The 16,959-nt window shown below is 41.2% G+C and overlaps 1 protein-coding gene across 2 annotated transcripts in view; it reads left to right on the forward strand.

Moving 5' to 3' along the window:
* The window catches only part of LOC124802403, a 104,953-nt gene that overhangs the window by 38,396 nt on the left and 49,598 nt on the right, over nt 1-16,959 (forward strand). For both annotated transcript variants that reach the window (XM_047263156.1, XM_047263157.1), the window contains one exon: nt 7,095-7,172. In XM_047263156.1, the coding sequence (XP_047119112.1) occupies nt 7,095-7,172 (78 nt within the window). The remainder of the gene's footprint in view (nt 1-7,094; nt 7,173-16,959) is intronic.

Here is a 16,959-nt window from a genome sequence, read left to right on the forward strand (position 1 = left end):
TGGATTTAATTGTATGTAAATGTTCTACTTAACTCTCTTGTCTTTCTTCCTCTAATTCTAATTGCTCTGCATGTTTAAATCCCAATTCTAATCTCTTTCTAGTTTATACATCCTTCCATTTAATAGAGAACTTATCTTGACCACTGTTTTATCCTTTTTAGAAGATTTGTTATCTATTTGAGAGAATTTGTCATCTGAGTATATTTTTCTTTCATGTCTGTCAATAACTCCAGCATTTTTTGTTCCATATGAGAAAATCTTTTGTTCATGTTTGTTGGTTACTGTAAGATCATTGCATGATTGTTTCCAAAGCAATGTTTCCCTATATGAGAATCATTGTATCAGTCTCCGAACAAAATTGTTGGTCACAGAAATTGGCAATCCCATGTACTGTGGTGTTGACAACATCAAAATTGAAGCATGAATGAATGGAGGAATGTGTTGGCAAGCCCATGTACTGTGGAGTTGACAGCATTAAAATTGGAGCCTGAATGAATGTAGGAATGTGGTCTTCACAGATGAATCCTGTTTTAGTTAGCAAAATGATGATGATCATTGCTTATTACTCTCTAGAGAACATGGCAGGTGATATAACTTCAGGAACGTGATGGAAAGAGACCAGTCTGGTGATTATTCTATCACGCAGTGGTGAGGCATCATGGTGAATGGGTGTATGGAGCTGCACATCTTCATTGATGGTTGGAGGAATACTGTGAATGCTTAGAAGTACAGAGGTGGGATATTGCTAACACATGTTCGCCTTTTCAGAGGTATAGTTGGTCCTGACCTCCTCTTTTTCTACTTATCTGCATCTACATACATACTCAGCAAGCCACCGTATGGTGCGTGGTAAAGGGTACCCTGTACTACTACTACTACTACTACTACTAATTTCCTTTCCTATCCCACTCGCAGGCAGAGCAAGAGAAAAACGACTTTCTATATGCCTTCATATGAGCCCTAATTACTCATACCTTTTTTTTCGTGGTCCTTACACGAAATGTTTGTTAGCGGCAGTGGAATCATTCTGTAGTCAGCTTCAAATGCTGCTTCTTTAAATTTTCTCGGTGGTGTTCCTTGAAAAGAACTCCGTCTTCCCTCCAGGGATTTCCGTTTGAGGTCCCAAAGAATCTCCATAACACTTCTGTGTTGTTCGAACCTACTGGCAACAAATCTAGCAGCCTGCCTCTGAATTGCTTTGACGTTCTCCTTTAATCTGATCCGAGATGGATGTCCAACATTCACCAGTACTCAAGAATAAAACACACTAGTGTCCTATTACGGTGTCCTTTACAGATGAGTTGCCCCTTCACATCAAGCTGCTTGTGGATGAATTTTTTGAAGGTGAAGATATCCATTGCATTGAAAGGTCAGTCAGGTCCCCAGATTTGAATCATATAGAACATGCCTGGGATGCAGTAGGGAGGCAAGTTGCAACCCGTCAGTCTCCACCAGGGACACTTAGCGGACCTCCACATTTCTCTTGCTGAGGAATGGGATCGACTATCAAGAGAGCTCTTGAACCATCTCGAAGAGAGCATGGTTCCTCTAGCAATATATTCATGATGTATATTTTGCAGTTCCAAGGGAGAGACTCAGTGGCTTACCAAGGGTTCTCCCCAGTACATTCCCCTGCAGTGAAACCATTTGCTACAGCTCTTAAAATGTATCCCACTGCTCACTTCCGGGCAACTCCTGCCCTTTCTACTGATGATCAGATAAAATAATTTTAGGAAAAAAAAAAAAACAGAAATGTAATGGTCAGTATTATTATTTTTGGGTTTCCTGTGAACACGGTTTTTACAACTTTAATGTGGTATGCTGACTGCCTTTGAAGCTCTGAAAGTTGCTGTTACAAATTGTTTAACTATTCTGTGATATTAAGTAATTATACAGCATGGAAAAGAAGATAAGCACCCAGAAGAAATGAATTACAGTTCTCTGTGACAGGTAGTACAGCCACCAGAGTGCATTTGTATAGTTTGTGTTTAGTGTTGTTACCAGGCCAAAGAGGGTATATAAGGGACATTAACAGTGTCAGATGTTGAGTGATAACTGTGAAGGACCATGGAGGTGCTGCATATTCATGAGACAGTGTTACTAACACAAAACAGGAGTTTGAGAAGAGGCCTCAGTGTACATTTTCTGATGGCGAGCTGCTCAAATCATACAATGTAAGGATTTGTGGGGTATTTGGCTGTAACTATTTGACTGTAACAGTGGCCCATTGTTGGACTGCATGGTTACATTATGCCAGGTACTCTTGTTGTCAAGGTTCCGGTCGACCACGTCTGACCACTACAAGGGGGACCACAGGGGTATTGTGCACCTGGCACATCGTAATCCCTTCACATCTGTGCCTGTCATCCAAGAACTAGTAATGGACTCCCTGCAACGATCTGTGTCATCCAGCACTGTTGGAGTTTAGCTGCAGCTGGAGTTGGAAATTAGTGTCCCTTGTGTATGCTGCCCTTTGTTGTGTCAGCTACTGTGGGAATCGGCACTAACACAAACAAGGAAGTTGAGAAGTTGCAATGGCTGGCAGCAGGAATCCAAAAACGATATGGACATTAAACTTTCAAATGAATACAGTACTTTATTTCTAAAATGAATATAAAATAACTTAACTTGAGATGCTGCTTGTGGCTCCTGCAAGCAGTTACTGTTTACTATTACTAGTCACAGAACACGTCTCCCTATTACTTAGTACTGATGCCCTCGAAGTCTGCGACCGAACTGGGGCTGACCAGCAATAGGCGGCTGGTAAAATCAGCATTGACAGGGGGTGCTGAACTTTGTCTTCCGGGACGTGTGTTGCTGCCCGCTCTTTACATTGCGTGGCAGTTGGCGCCTTCTCGATGCTGTTTCGTGGTGCTAGACTGGTTTGTGTGCAGTCTATGCTTTAGGACTCTACACACATATCACAACAACACAAATGGCTGCATTTGGAATGGTGCTGTGACTGGGATGCATGGACCGCTGATGAATTGTGTCACATTGTGTTCAACAGTGAATTGCAGTTCTGCACTACCCTGGATGATCGTTGTCGGCAAGTATGATGGTGACCCGGGGAGATGTCCCACTCTTCCAATGTTTTGGAGAGACACGTCGGTTTTACTCCTGGCATCATGATATAGGGAGCCATGGTGTATGACTTTGGGTCACTGTTGGTAGTATTTGAAGGAACTCTGATGGCACAAAGGTATAATTTGGACGTCCTGGGTCCTCATGCCACATCTCACACAATGGTATTGTGGTGCCATTTTTCAACAGAGCAGTGCTCATCCACACATGATTTGTCTCTACGAACTGTCTGCATGATGTTGTGTAACTCCTGTGGTCAGCAAGATCTCCAGACCAGCCACTGATCGTGTGTGAGACCAACTCACACATTGACTCTGTCCCATTGCCAATACCCAGGATACTGAAGACCAGTTACAACAGTTGTGAGCCACATTGCCTTAGGAGAGGGTACAATGCCTTTATGACACCCTTCCCAATAGAACCAGTGTGTCCAGGTCAGATAGGGTGCAAGTCATTTACAACTAAATCTGCATGATAATTCTGCGGTTCACAGTTAAGTGTCTGGCAGAGGTTTCATCAAACCACCTTTAAGCTGCTTCTCTACTGTTCCACTCTCGAAAAAAGGTGTGGGAAAAATGAACGCTTAAATCTTTCCACGTGAGCTATGATTTTTCTTATTTTGTTATGGTGATCATTTCTCACTATGTAGGTGGGCATCAACAAAATATTTTCACACTCTGAGGAGAAAGTAGGTTATTGAAATTTCGTGAGAAGTGAAAAATGCCTTTGTTTTAATGACTGTCGCCTAAATTCATGTATCATACTGATAAGTGGACTCATACTGCCAGGTTATTTATAAATTTGACTTAATTTTGTAATTTTTGAAATGATGTCACAAACCCTTTCAACCTGTGAAGTTTTATTTTGATCTCATCTCCCCTTTTGAAAGCTTCACTTTTTCTCAGGCAATGTACTTCAGCCACAAACAGCTGAGCAATTTTCAGTGATGAGCACACCATGGGAAATGCACACTTACGAGCTATACCAGCACAAAAGACTGTGGATTTGTGTTCTCTCTGTCATTTCATCTTGTGTTGCTGTGAATGTGCAAAACAATTATATGAATTATTGTAAGGTTGCACAAACACAATATTAGAATTCCCACCAGCCAGCCTGTATTTTGCTTCTACATGAAGGAATATACTAAGGCACTGAATGATGTAATCAGTACAAACGCACGTAACCATGTAGCACAGCAAGACACAGTCTAACAGTGAAGTGTACATTTGTCACATAAATATTAGTGTGTCCGAGGGCCTGACACTGTGTCTTATATAAGGCTGTTTTGCACCCGGCACAGTGCTCGCTGCGCTGTCTGCGCCGATGTGGGGCGGCCTCTTTAGGTCAGCCGTGGAGGCACAGGCTGTTTAATTATGCGTACTCACAGTACAGCTCTGTTGTCTGTTAAGGAAGTAACATTTTTTCTACTTTCAGTCATTGCATGAATGTAAATTTTGTGCAATTTTTTCCCTTCTGTATCAGTTCCCAGAAGGGAGCAAAAATCTGCAAGCATCAGTATCATCTGCAAATAATCTTAGAGAGCTACTGACATTAACTAACTTGTGTATCTTGTAGTTGTTACAGTGTTGTAATTGTATCATGATGTTTTAAGTTTGCAGCTGATTGACATTGGCATCTTGCCATAATATTTCAGCTAACAACCAAATAGCCAGTCTCAGTTGAGTTTTATTCCCTCTATTTATCAAAGTGTATTACTGTGTTAATTTTAATCAGTGCAGTAGTGCCAACATACAAATCTTGATTACCTGATCCCCCTATGTCAAAGTGTATGCCTGCTGTGGAATGTCAGCAAATCTTTACAGGTGTTACGGATGCACAACCTCTGTCAAATTGGTGCTCTCGTGGAGTTGAAGTTCAGCAATCAGTTTAATTGTCACTGGGCGTCACTAAGCATATGCTGCTGTCATGGAGAGTGGAATAAAGGTCTAACTGGGTTCCATTCCTTATCAAATTGAAAGTGACAGTGTGATTTAAGATCTTCTGCCATGTTTATCTCTACAAATTCCAGAACAGTTGAATCCTAAATTAATTACTTAATTTCAGTATTTTTTCTCCTTTGAGAGCACACTTGTCATTGTATGGCGTGTTTCACATCATATTTCTTCTAATGTTTATGGGGAAGAGATATAATAGCTTCTTCAGTAGCACAGGTGACAACCACTCATATGCATATGTGCGTAGGCGCACATTTGTCGGACCACACAGTTGACACAAAAGATGTTCATGGTACTTCATTGTCACACTCACCATGAGCCGACAAACCAGTTAGCCATATCTGAACACTGCTTCACTCCAGAATGCATCTTCCACTTTGCAGTGGAGTTAAACTTTATGCTGGGCTTATATTCGGACCCGGAGCCATGCTTTTGTGGGTAGTGCTCCTACCGAATGAGCTGTCCAGCCACAACTCCCATGGCCCACACACTCAGTTTTTGGGTATGCAGTTGTTAAGACATCTGTGCGATACGTCAGGTAGGAGATGTTATTGTTCTGAATGGCAACTTTCAAATTGGTGAGATGTGAAACTCGGTGATTTCTTTAACCTCATTCAAACATAGTATTACATGCTTAGTGCTATGCTCAGTGACAATTAATTTGTTCTCAAGCTTTAACTTTCTGAGCATGCAATTTGATGAAAGGTGCTTATGCAGCAATACTGTACTTATGCTCTGCTGAGCCGGTTATTGAGCTCTCCCTTTCTTCTATTAATTTGTCAATATTTTGTATTGTGAATGCCAAAGATCCTAATGTATGCCTATATTACTTTCCAATGGTAAGTCACCAAGTAGGAAATATAGCAGCTTCATCCTCCTAAAAAATTCTTTATCCATTCCTCTGATGGAATGCTTTATTAATGAAACAGTAGTGTAGACCACTTTGACGCAGTAGATTTAAAAATGTGTGACAACTATGAAGTTACCCTACGGTGGAATGGAAATTTGAATACCCCAATGTATGTGAATTTAAGAACTAGGACCACATGCTTAAGGTTAGTTACTACTTTTAAGGTTTGGGCTCCTTTGATTAAGGTCTAAATGTTACAGCATGTGCGCAGATACTATACCAGCTCTTTTGACCACAGAAAGTAGCTGAATGCTATGGCCTCTAATTAATTTGTGGGCAGCAAAACAGCCGTGTGAAATATGTATTTATCACATCTGCTGTTCATCCTAAGAACTGTTTCAACAACTGATTTGTCAATAATGTCAAATGATTCAAAAATAGACTTGTTATCAACTGCTACTTATTACTTTACTTTGAGTAAGTCAAGCTCCACTTGCAAATGTCATGTTTGATGATATTATTATTGTTGTTGTTGTTGTTATTACAGTTACCACTACTGCTGCTGTTGCAGTTGCTACAAATTCTGTTGATAAAACATTGCTGTATAAAGTTAACAGCTACAGAGTGTAATTTTTCTTGCGGTCACTAGTGTTGGTATAGTACAGACTCTATATTGTGGCAGTTGGCAGTTGGCAGTGGTCGTAAACAAACCAGAACTTATGCTGCCCAAGGAAAGAGGAGTGGTGTGAGAGAACAAGCCCTGCCTCCTTCTTGCAGGGCTGACAGCCCATGTCCATGTTCAGTGCTGTTATGGAAACGGAAATAACATTTGGTCATAAGGATCACTAAATCCTTCAGTTTGAGAATTGTAGTTGAACCCCATGATAGAGCAGGATTAGTCTCTTCAGTTCTTTCAAAATGAAAACAGAAAACAACAAGCAGTGCACAATACAAACCAAAGTGGCATTCACAAAGCATTCGGTAATGGCTACTTTACAGTTTTTTCTGAGTTTGGCAACGTCAGAAATGTGGTAGTTAAGCCCAACATTTACCACTCCTTACACTACCATAGTTCAAAAATCCACAGCCTAAAAATCCCACATTAAAATGTCTGCATAATAATTTACAAAAATAATTCCAATAATTTACACAACTAATCTCAGTGAACTATTAAGTTTCATTTTCTTTCTTCTGTTTTATTTCAGGATGATGATGATACTAGTGACGATGAAATAGTGCCAAGTGCTATAGTGGAGCCCATCCTGCTGAAACCTGATTCAGCTGTGAGTAACATTCTAGGGTAGAAAAAAAAGTTCTGTATTGATTAAATGTTGGTCTTGTAATTCTGGATTTTATTGTTTCCTTTCTTTCTGTGTGACATACTTATGGGGCATTTGCGAATCACTCTAGTTAAAAGACAGTTCCTTGTTAATTTAAAAATGCCACGCTTAATTTAAAAATGCCACGCAGAATTGAAACTTAACCCTCCAGCTACGCGTGATGCGAACATGTGCAGTTTAGCACTGCTATTTGCAGACAAGTTCGTAGCGCTCCTGATTAGCGCAGCGCATTTAATTTCTGCTCTGTTTGTGTGCCAGAAGTCGCAGTATTCGTGACAAATACTTTTCTGTTGTCCTGTAAAATTGTAGGCTGATATTTTCCCATCAATTTTTTTCTGTTGCTGTGGAACATTGGAAAATCGCCTGCTGTTAAAGTGTTTATCACTAGAATATCTTGAGGAATCATTGTATCAATAATATGATAAAATGTAGATGATTTCTGATTTTCACAGAGTGTGTTAGGCTTTGTGTTTAGAAAGACAGATGTGTTCAGAGTTTTGTATTGATAAGAGAATGCAGAAGGCGTCACTTTCTCTTATTGTTACAGTTTATTCAGATCAAGGAGGTAATACCTGCCTGTGTAAAACACATTGCATACAAGGTATATCAGCTACCCATTGCTTAGTATTTTCTGCTTGTATGGGTTCCGTGTAGAATCATAATGAATGAAGTCAATGAAATTGTTCAACATATAGCGGAGATTCTGAGTCGGAGATGTTGTTGTTGTAGTCTTCAGTCCCGAGACTGGTTTGATGCAGCTCTCCATGCTACTCTATCCTGTGCGAGCTTCTTCATCTCCCAGTACCTACTGCAACCTACATCCTTCTGAATCTGCTTAGTGTATTCATCTCTTGGTCTCCCCCTACGATTTTTACCCTCCACGTTGCCCTCCAATACTAAATTGGTGATCCCTTGATGCCTCAGAACATGTCCTACCAACCGATCCCTTCTTCTGGTCAAGTTGTGCCACAAACTTCTCTTCTCCCCAATCCTATTCAATACTTGCTCATTAGTTATGTGATCTACCCATCTAATCTTCAGCATTCTTCTGTAGCACCACATTTCGAAAGCTTCTATTCTCTTCCTGTCCAAACTATTAACCGTCCATGTTTCACTTCCATACATGGCTACACTCCTTACAAATACTTTCAGAAATGACTTCCTGACACTTAGATCTATACTCGATGTTAACAAATTTCTCTTCTTCAGAAACGCTTTCCTTGCCATTGCCAGTCTACAATTGATATCCTCTCTACTTTGACCATCATCAGTTATTTTGCTCCCCAAATAGCAAAACTCATTTACTACTTTAAGTGTCTCATTTCCTAATCTAATACCCTCAACATCACCCGACTTAATTAGACTACATTCCATTATCCTCATTTTGCTTTTGTTGATGTTCATCTTATATCCTCCCTTCAAGACACCATCCATTCCGTTCAACTGTTCTTCCAAGTCCTTTGCTGTCTCTGACAGAATTACAATGTCATCGGCGAACCTCAAAGTTTTTATTTCTTCTCCATGGATTTTAATACCTACTCCGAATTTTTCTTTTGTTTCCTTTACTGCTTGCTCAATATACAGATTGAATAACATCGGGGAGAGGCTACAACCCTGTCTTACTCCCTTCCCAACCACTGCTTCCCTTTCATGTCCCTCGACTCTTATAACTGCCATCTGGTTTCTGTACAAATTGTAAATAGCCTTTCGCTCCCTGTATTTTACCCCTGCCACCTTTAGAATTTGAAAGAGAGTATTCCAGTCAACATTGTCAAAAGCTTTCTCTAAGTCTACAAATGCTAGAAACGTAGGTTTACCTTTCCTTAATCTTTCTTCTAAGATAAGTCGTAAGGTCAATATTGCCACACGTGTTCCAGTATTTCTACGGAATCCAAACTGATCTTCCCCGAGGTTGGCTTCTACTAGTTTTTCCATTCGTCTGTAAAGAATTCGTGTTAGTATTTTGCAGCTGTGGCTTATTAAACTGATTGTTCGGTAATTTTCACATCTGTCAACACCTGCTTTCTTTGGGATTGGAATTATTATATTCTTCTTGAAGTCTGAGGGTATTTCGCCTGTTTCATACATCTTGCTCACCAGATGGTAGAGTTTTGTCAGGACTGGCTCTCCCAAGGCCGTCAGTAGTTCCAATGGAATGTTGTCTACTCCGGGGGCCTTGTTTCGACCATCTACATCCTCTTCCATTTCCATAATATTGTCCTCAACTACATCGCCCTTGTATAGACTCTCTATATACTCCTTCCACCATTCTGTTTTCCCTTCTTTGCTTAGAACTGAGTTTCCATCTGAGCCCCTGATATTCATACAAGTGGCTCTCTTTTCTACAAAGGTCTCTTTAATATTCCTGTAGGCAGTATCTATCTTACCCCTAGTGAGATAAGCCTCTACATCCTTACATTTGTCCTCTAGCCATGCCTGCTTAGCCATTTTGCACTTCCTGTCGATCTCATTTTTGAGACGTTTGTATTCCTTTTCGCCTGTTTCACTTACTGCATTTTTATATTTTCTCCTTTCATCAATTAAATTGAATATTTCTTCTGTTACCCAAGGATTTCTACTAGCCCTCGTCTTTTTACCTACTTGATCCTCTGCTGCCTTCACTATTTCATCCCTCAGAGCTACCCATTCTTCTTCTACTGTATTTCTTTCCCCCATTTCTGTCAATTGTTCTCTTATGCTCTCTCTGAGACTCTGTACAACCTCTGGTTCTTTCAGTTATCCAGGTCCCATCTCCTTAAATTCCCACCTTTTTGCAGTTTTTTCAGTTTTAATCTACAGGTCATAACCAATAGATTGTGGTCAGAGTCCACATCTGCCCCTGGAAATGTCTTACAATTTAAAACCTGGTTCCTAAATCTCTGTCTTACCATTATATAATCTATCTGATACCTTTTAGTATCTCCAGGGTTCTTCCATGTATACAACCTTCTATCATGATTCTTAAACCAAGTGTTAGCTATGATTAAGTTATGCTCTGTGCAAAATTCTACCAGGCGGCTTCCTCTTTCATTTCTTATCCCCAATCCATATTCACCTACTACGTTTCCTTCTCTCCCTTTTCCTACACTCGAATTCCAGTCACCCATGACTATTAAATTTTCGTCTCCCTTCACTATCTGAATAATTTCTTTTATTTCATCATACATTTCTTCAACTTCTTCGTCATCTGCAGAGCTAGTTGGCATATAAACTTGTACTACTGTAGTAGGTGTGGGCTTTGTGTCTATCTTGGCCACAATAATGCGTTCACTATGCTGTTTGTAGTAGCTTACCCGCATTCCTATTTTCCTATTCATTATTAAACCTACTCCTGCATTACCACTATTTGACTTTGTGTTTATAACCCTGTAGTCACTTGACCAGAAGTCTTGTTCCTCCTGCCACCGAACTTCACTAATTCCCACTATATCTAACTTTAACCTATCCATTTCCCTTTTTAAATTTTCTAACCTACCTGCCCGATTAAGGGATCTGACATTCCACGCTCCGATCCATAGAACGCCAGTTTTCTTTCTCCTGATAACGACGTCCTCTTGAGTAGTCCCTGCCCGGAGATCCGAATGGGGGACTATTTTACCTCCGGAATATATTTATCCAAGAGGACGCCATCATCATTTAATCGTACAGTAAAGCTGCATGCCCTCGGGAAAAATTACGGCCGTAGTTTCCCCTTGCTTTCAGCCATTTGCAGTACCAGCACAGCAAGGCCGTTTTGGTTATCGTTACAAGGCCATATCAGTCAATCATCCTGACTGTTGCCCTTGCAACTACTGAAAAGGCTGCTGCCCCTCTTCAGGAACCACACGTTTGTCTGGCCTCTCAACAGATACCCCTCCGTTGTGGTTGTACCTACGGTACGGCTATCTGTATCGCTGAGGCACGCAAGCCTCCCCACCAACGGCAAGGTCCATGGTTCATGGGGGGGGGGGGGGGGCACAGCAAAAAAACTGTCACAAATAAAGCTTTCAGCCAGTAAGGCCTTTGTCAAAAATAGATGACGCGCGCGCGCGCGCGCGCACACACACACACACACACACACACACACACACACACACACACACACAACTCCAGCACACTACTGCAGTTTAAGTTAACTGAAACCACACTGCGAGCAGTAGCACCAGTGCATGATGAAAGTGGCGACAGAGTGGGGTTAAGGAGGAGGCTGGGGGAGGAGGGGGAGGGATAGTAGGGTGTTACATTCCATCTGTTGTTTGAAATTGTTCAACAGTGATATAGGCCTACACTGAAGTGACAGAAGTCATGGGATTCCTGTAATATTGTGTTGGACCTCCTTTTGCCTGGCGTAGTGCAGCAACTGGACGTGACATGGACTCAACAAGATGTTGGAAGTCCCCTGCGGAACTATTGAGCCATGCTGCTTCTATAGCTGTCAGTAATTGTGAAAATGTTGCTGGTGCATTATGTTGTGCATGAACTGACCTCAAGATTATGTCCCATAAATGTACGACAGGATTCATATTCAGTGATCTGGGTGGCCAAAACATTCGCTCGAAATATCCAGAATGTTCTTCTGACCAATCGTGAACAATTGTGGTCCAGTGACGTGGTATATTGTCATCCATAAAAATTATATCATTGTTTGGGACAAATAGTTTCCAAGTAGCAAGTGGCCAAACACAAGCATTTTCAGTCGTGATGGGTTCAGTTGGGCCAGAGGACCAAGTCCATTCCATGTAAACACAGCCCACACCATTATGGAGCCACCACCAACTTGCACACTCAGACCCTACCATCAGCTCTTACCAACTGATATCTGGACACATCTGTCCAGGCCATGCTTCTCCTGGTATGTAAGGTCTAACCGATATGTTCATGAGCCCAAGAGAGGCACTACAGGTGGTCTCGTGCTGCTAGCAAAAGCAGTCGCATCAGTCAACTGCTGCCGTAGCCCATTAAAGCCGAACTTCACTGCACTGTCAAAATGAATACATTTATTTCTGCAGTTGTTTCATGCAGTGTTGCTTCTCTGTTAGCTCTGACAACTCTGTGCAAGTGCCGTTGCTCTTGGTCATTAGGTGAAAGCTGTTGGCCACTGAGCTGTTCATGGTGAGAGGTTGTTGTTGTTGTTGTTGTCTTCAGTCCTGAGACTGGTTTGATGCAGCTCTCCATGCTACTCTATCCTGTGCAAGCTTCTTCATCTCCCAGTACCTACTGCAACCTACATCCTTCTGAATCTGCTTGGTGTATTCATCTCTTAGTCTCCCTCTACGATTTTTACCCTCCACGCTGCTCTCCAATGCTAAATTGGTGATCCCTTGATGCCTCAGAACATGTCCTACCATTCGATCCCTTCTTCTAGTCAAGTTGTGCCACAAACTTCTCGTCTCCCCAATCCTATTCAATACCTCCTCATTAGTTATGTGATCTACCCATCTAATCCTCAGCGTTCTTCTATAGCACCACATTTCGAAAGCTTCTATTCTATTCTTGTCTAAGCTATTGATCGTCTATGTTTCACTTCCATACATGGCTACACTCCATACAAATTCTTTCAGAAACGACTTCCTGACACTTAAACCTATACTCGATGTTAACAAATTTCTCTTCGTCAGAAACTCTTTCCTTGCCATTGCCAGTCTACATTTTATATCCTCTCTACTTCGACCATCATCAGTTATTTTGCTCCCCAAATAGCAAAACTCCTTTACTACTTTAAGTGTCTCATTTCCTAATCTAATACCTTCAGCATCTCCCGACTTAATTAGACTACATTCCATTACCCTCGTTTTGCTTTTGTTGATGTTCATCTTATATCCTCCTTTCAAGACGCTATCCATTCCGTTCAACTGCTCTTCCAAGTCCTTTGCTGTCTCTGACAGAATTACGATGTCATCGGTGAACCTCAAGGTTTTTATTTCTTCTCCATGGATTTTGTTACCTACTCCGACTTTTTCTTTTGTTTCCTTCACTGCTTGCTCAATATTCAGATTAAATAACATCAGGGAGAGGCTACAACCCTGCCTCACTCCCTTCCCAACCAATGCTCCCTTTTCATGCCCCTCATCTCTTATAACTGCCATTTGGTTTCTGTACAAATTGTAAATAGCCTTTCGCTCCCTATATTTGACCCGTGCCACCTTCAGAATCTGAAAGAGAGTATTCCAGTCAACATTGTCAAAAGCTTTCTCTAAGTCTACAAATGCTAGAAATGTAGGTTTGCCTTTCCTTAATCTTTCTTCTAAGATAAGTCGTAAGGTCAGTATTGCCTCATGTGTTCCAATATTTCTATGGAATCCAAACTGATCTTCCTCGAGGTCGGCTTCTACCAGTTTTTCCATTCGTCTCTAAAGAATTCGTGTTAGTATTTTGCAGCTGTGACTTATTAAACTGATAGTTCGGTAATTTTCACATCTGTCAACACCTGCTTTCTTTGGGATTGGAATTATTATATTCTTGTTGAAGTCTGTGGGTATTTCGCCTGTCTCATACATTTTGCTCACCAGATGGTAGAGTTTTGTCAGGACTGGCTCTCCCAAGGCCGTCAGTAGTTCTAATGGAATGTTATCTACTCCCGGGGCCTTGTTTCGACTCAGGTCTTTCAGTGCTCTGTCAAACTCTTCACGCAGTATCATATCTTCCATTTCATCTTCATCTACATCCTCTTCCATTTCCATAATATTGTCCTCAAGTAAATCGCCCTAGTATATACCCTCTATATACTCCTTCCACCTTTCTGCTTTCCCTTCTTTGCTTAGAACTGGGTTTCCATCTGAGCTCTTGATATTCATATAAGTGGTTCTCTTATCTCCAAAGGTCTCTTTAATTTTCCTGTAGGCAGTATCTATCTTACCCCTAGTGAGATAAGCCTCTACATCCTTACATTTGTCCTCTAGCCATGCCTGCTTAGCCATTTTGCACTTCCTGTCTATCTCATTTTTGAGACATTTGTATTCCTTTTTGCCTGCTTCATTTACTGCATTTTTATATTTTCTCCTTTCATCAATTAAATTCAATATTCCTTCTGTTATGCAAGGATTTCTACTAGCCCTTGTCTTTTTACCTACTTGATCCTCTGCTGCCTTCACTACTTCATCCCTCAAGGCTACGCATTCTTCTTCTACTGTATTTCTTTCCCCCATTCCTGTCAATTGTTCCCTTATGCTCTCTCTGAAACTCTGTACAACCTCTGGTTCCTTCAGTTTATCGAGGTCCCATCTCCTTAAATTCCCATCTTTTTGCAGTTTCTTCAGTTTTAATCTACAGTTCATAACCAATAGATTGTGGTCAGAGTCCACATCTGCCCCTGGAAATGTCTTACAATTTAAAACCTGGTTCCTAAATCTCTGTCTTACCATTATATAATCTATCTGATACCTTTCAGTATCTCCAGGATTCTTCCATGTATACAGCCTTCTTTTATGATTCTTGAACCAAGTGTTAGTTATAGTTGTGCTCTGTGCAGAATTCTACCAGGCGGCTTCCTCTTTCATTTCTTATCCCCAATCCTTATTCACCTACTACATTTCCTTGTCTCCCTTTTCCTACTACCGAATTCCAGTCACCCATGACTATTAAATTTTCGTCTCCCTTCACTATCTGAATAAGTTCTTTTATTTCATCATACATTTCTTCAATTTCTTCGTCATCTGCAGAGCTAGTTGGCATATAAACTTGTACTACTGTAGTAGACGTGGGCTTGGGCTTGGCCACAATAATGCGTTCACTATGCTGTTTGTAGTAGCTTACCCGAGTTCCTATTTTTTTATTCATTATTAAATCTACTCCTGCATTACCCCTATTTGACTTTGTATTTATAACCCTGTATTCGCCTGACCAAAAGTCTTGTTCCTCCTGCCACCGAACTTTACTAATTCCCACTATATCTAACTTTAACCTATCCATTTCCCTTTTTAAATTTTCTAACCTACCCGTCCGATTAAGGGATCTGACATTCCACGCTCCGGTCCGTAGAACGCCAGTTTTCTTTCTCCTGATAACGACGTCCTCTTGAGTAGTCCCCGCCTGGAGATCCGAATGGGGGACTATTTTACCTCAGGAATATTTTACCCAAGAGGACGCCATCATCATTAACCATACAGTAAAGCTGCATGCCTGCGGGAAAAATTACGGCTATAGTTTCCCCTTGCTTTCAACCGTTCACAGTACCAGCACAGCAAGGCCGTTTTGGTTAGCGTTACACGGCCAGATCAGTCAATCATCCAGACTGTTGCCCCTGCAACTATTGAAAAGGCTGCTGCCCCCTCTTCAGGAACCACTTTGTCTGGCCTCTCAACAGATACCCCTCCGTTGTGGTTGCACCTACGGTACAATATCTGTATCGCTGAAGCACGTAAGCCTCCCAACCAACGGCAAGGCCCATGGTTCGTGGGGGAGGGGGGGGGGGTGGTAATGCTTGAAATTAGTTAATTTTGACACATTCTTAACACTACAGATCTCACCAAAATGGCATGCTCTGTGTGTCTAGTGCCAACTACCATTCCTCAATCAAAGTCTGTAAATTCTATTTGTGCGGCCATAATCATCCCGGAAACCTTTTTACATGAATCATCTAAGTATAAATGACAGCTCCGCCAATGCACTGCTCATTTATACCTTGTGTAGGCAATACTACTGCTATCTGTATACATTGATATCGCTGTCCCATGACTTTTGTCATCTCATTGTACACACTTGAGTGTTTGGCATAAGCATATTCCAAGGTTGCTTAAGAAAATGCCACTGGGAGGCTTCAAGAAGAGCATATTGCTTCGTAAGTTGACATACTCCTAGTGTGTGCTAAGAGTGTAATAATCAGCCTTACAGAGTTCTGTTGTGATAAAATTGCAGTAGCCTATTGGACTTTAAATACAGGTTTAGATGTAGGTGTAACCTAATATTATGTAACGCCTAATGGTCTTCACAACAAAGCATATATATTAAACACATTATATGCAGTGTTTAACATGTAATTGAAAGAAGAACATTATTTATAATTTTTTGACAGGGAATTTTATGTATTCACCCTGTGTTAAATTATATTCTGTGCAGAGAAGCATAAATACATTTGATCATAGTTTATGTGGTGTCACCGCCAGACACCACACTTGCTAGGTGGTAGTTTAAATCGGCCGCGGTCCATGTAGTACATGTCGGACCCGCGTGTCGCCACTGTGATCGCAGACCTAGCGCCACCACCAAGGCAGGTCTCGTGATACGAGAGTGGACTCGACCCCAGTTGTACGAGAACCAAGCTACCGCCTAGTTGTACGCGAACCTAGCTATCGCCCAGTTGTACGCGAACCTAGCTACCGCCCAGTTGTACGAAGCCTTTCTCTCTCATTAGCCGAGAGACATAATAGCCATCAGCTAAGTTAATGGCTACGAACTAGCAAGGAGCCATTTGTATCAGTGCCTATAGCTTACGAGTATTCCAGAGAGATGTATTCCGAGGAATCAATAAAAGTTAAGTAAAAAGCATCTACATACTTTTCTTCTTATTCATTCATAAGTTCTCATGTTCCAGACTTCACGCCCGTCTGCGTTATGCCGAGCGTGCACTATCGGCCACAGCGTTAGTTTAGCATTCCTTTTCAGCAATCCACATCACGGTGTCGGTCCAGCTACCGACACTACAGTTTACAAGCTGATAGTCCATACTGTGTAAGTTATGTGATTTTTTTTCCGTGATTTTGTTCACCTTTTCTTTTATTACTGCAGTTTTCTCTTAAAGTGTTCAACACAATGA

Source organism: Schistocerca piceifrons, chromosome 6, assembly GCF_021461385.2.
Source record: "Schistocerca piceifrons isolate TAMUIC-IGC-003096 chromosome 6, iqSchPice1.1, whole genome shotgun sequence".
Classification (NCBI taxonomy): Eukaryota; Metazoa; Arthropoda; class Insecta; order Orthoptera; family Acrididae; genus Schistocerca; species Schistocerca piceifrons.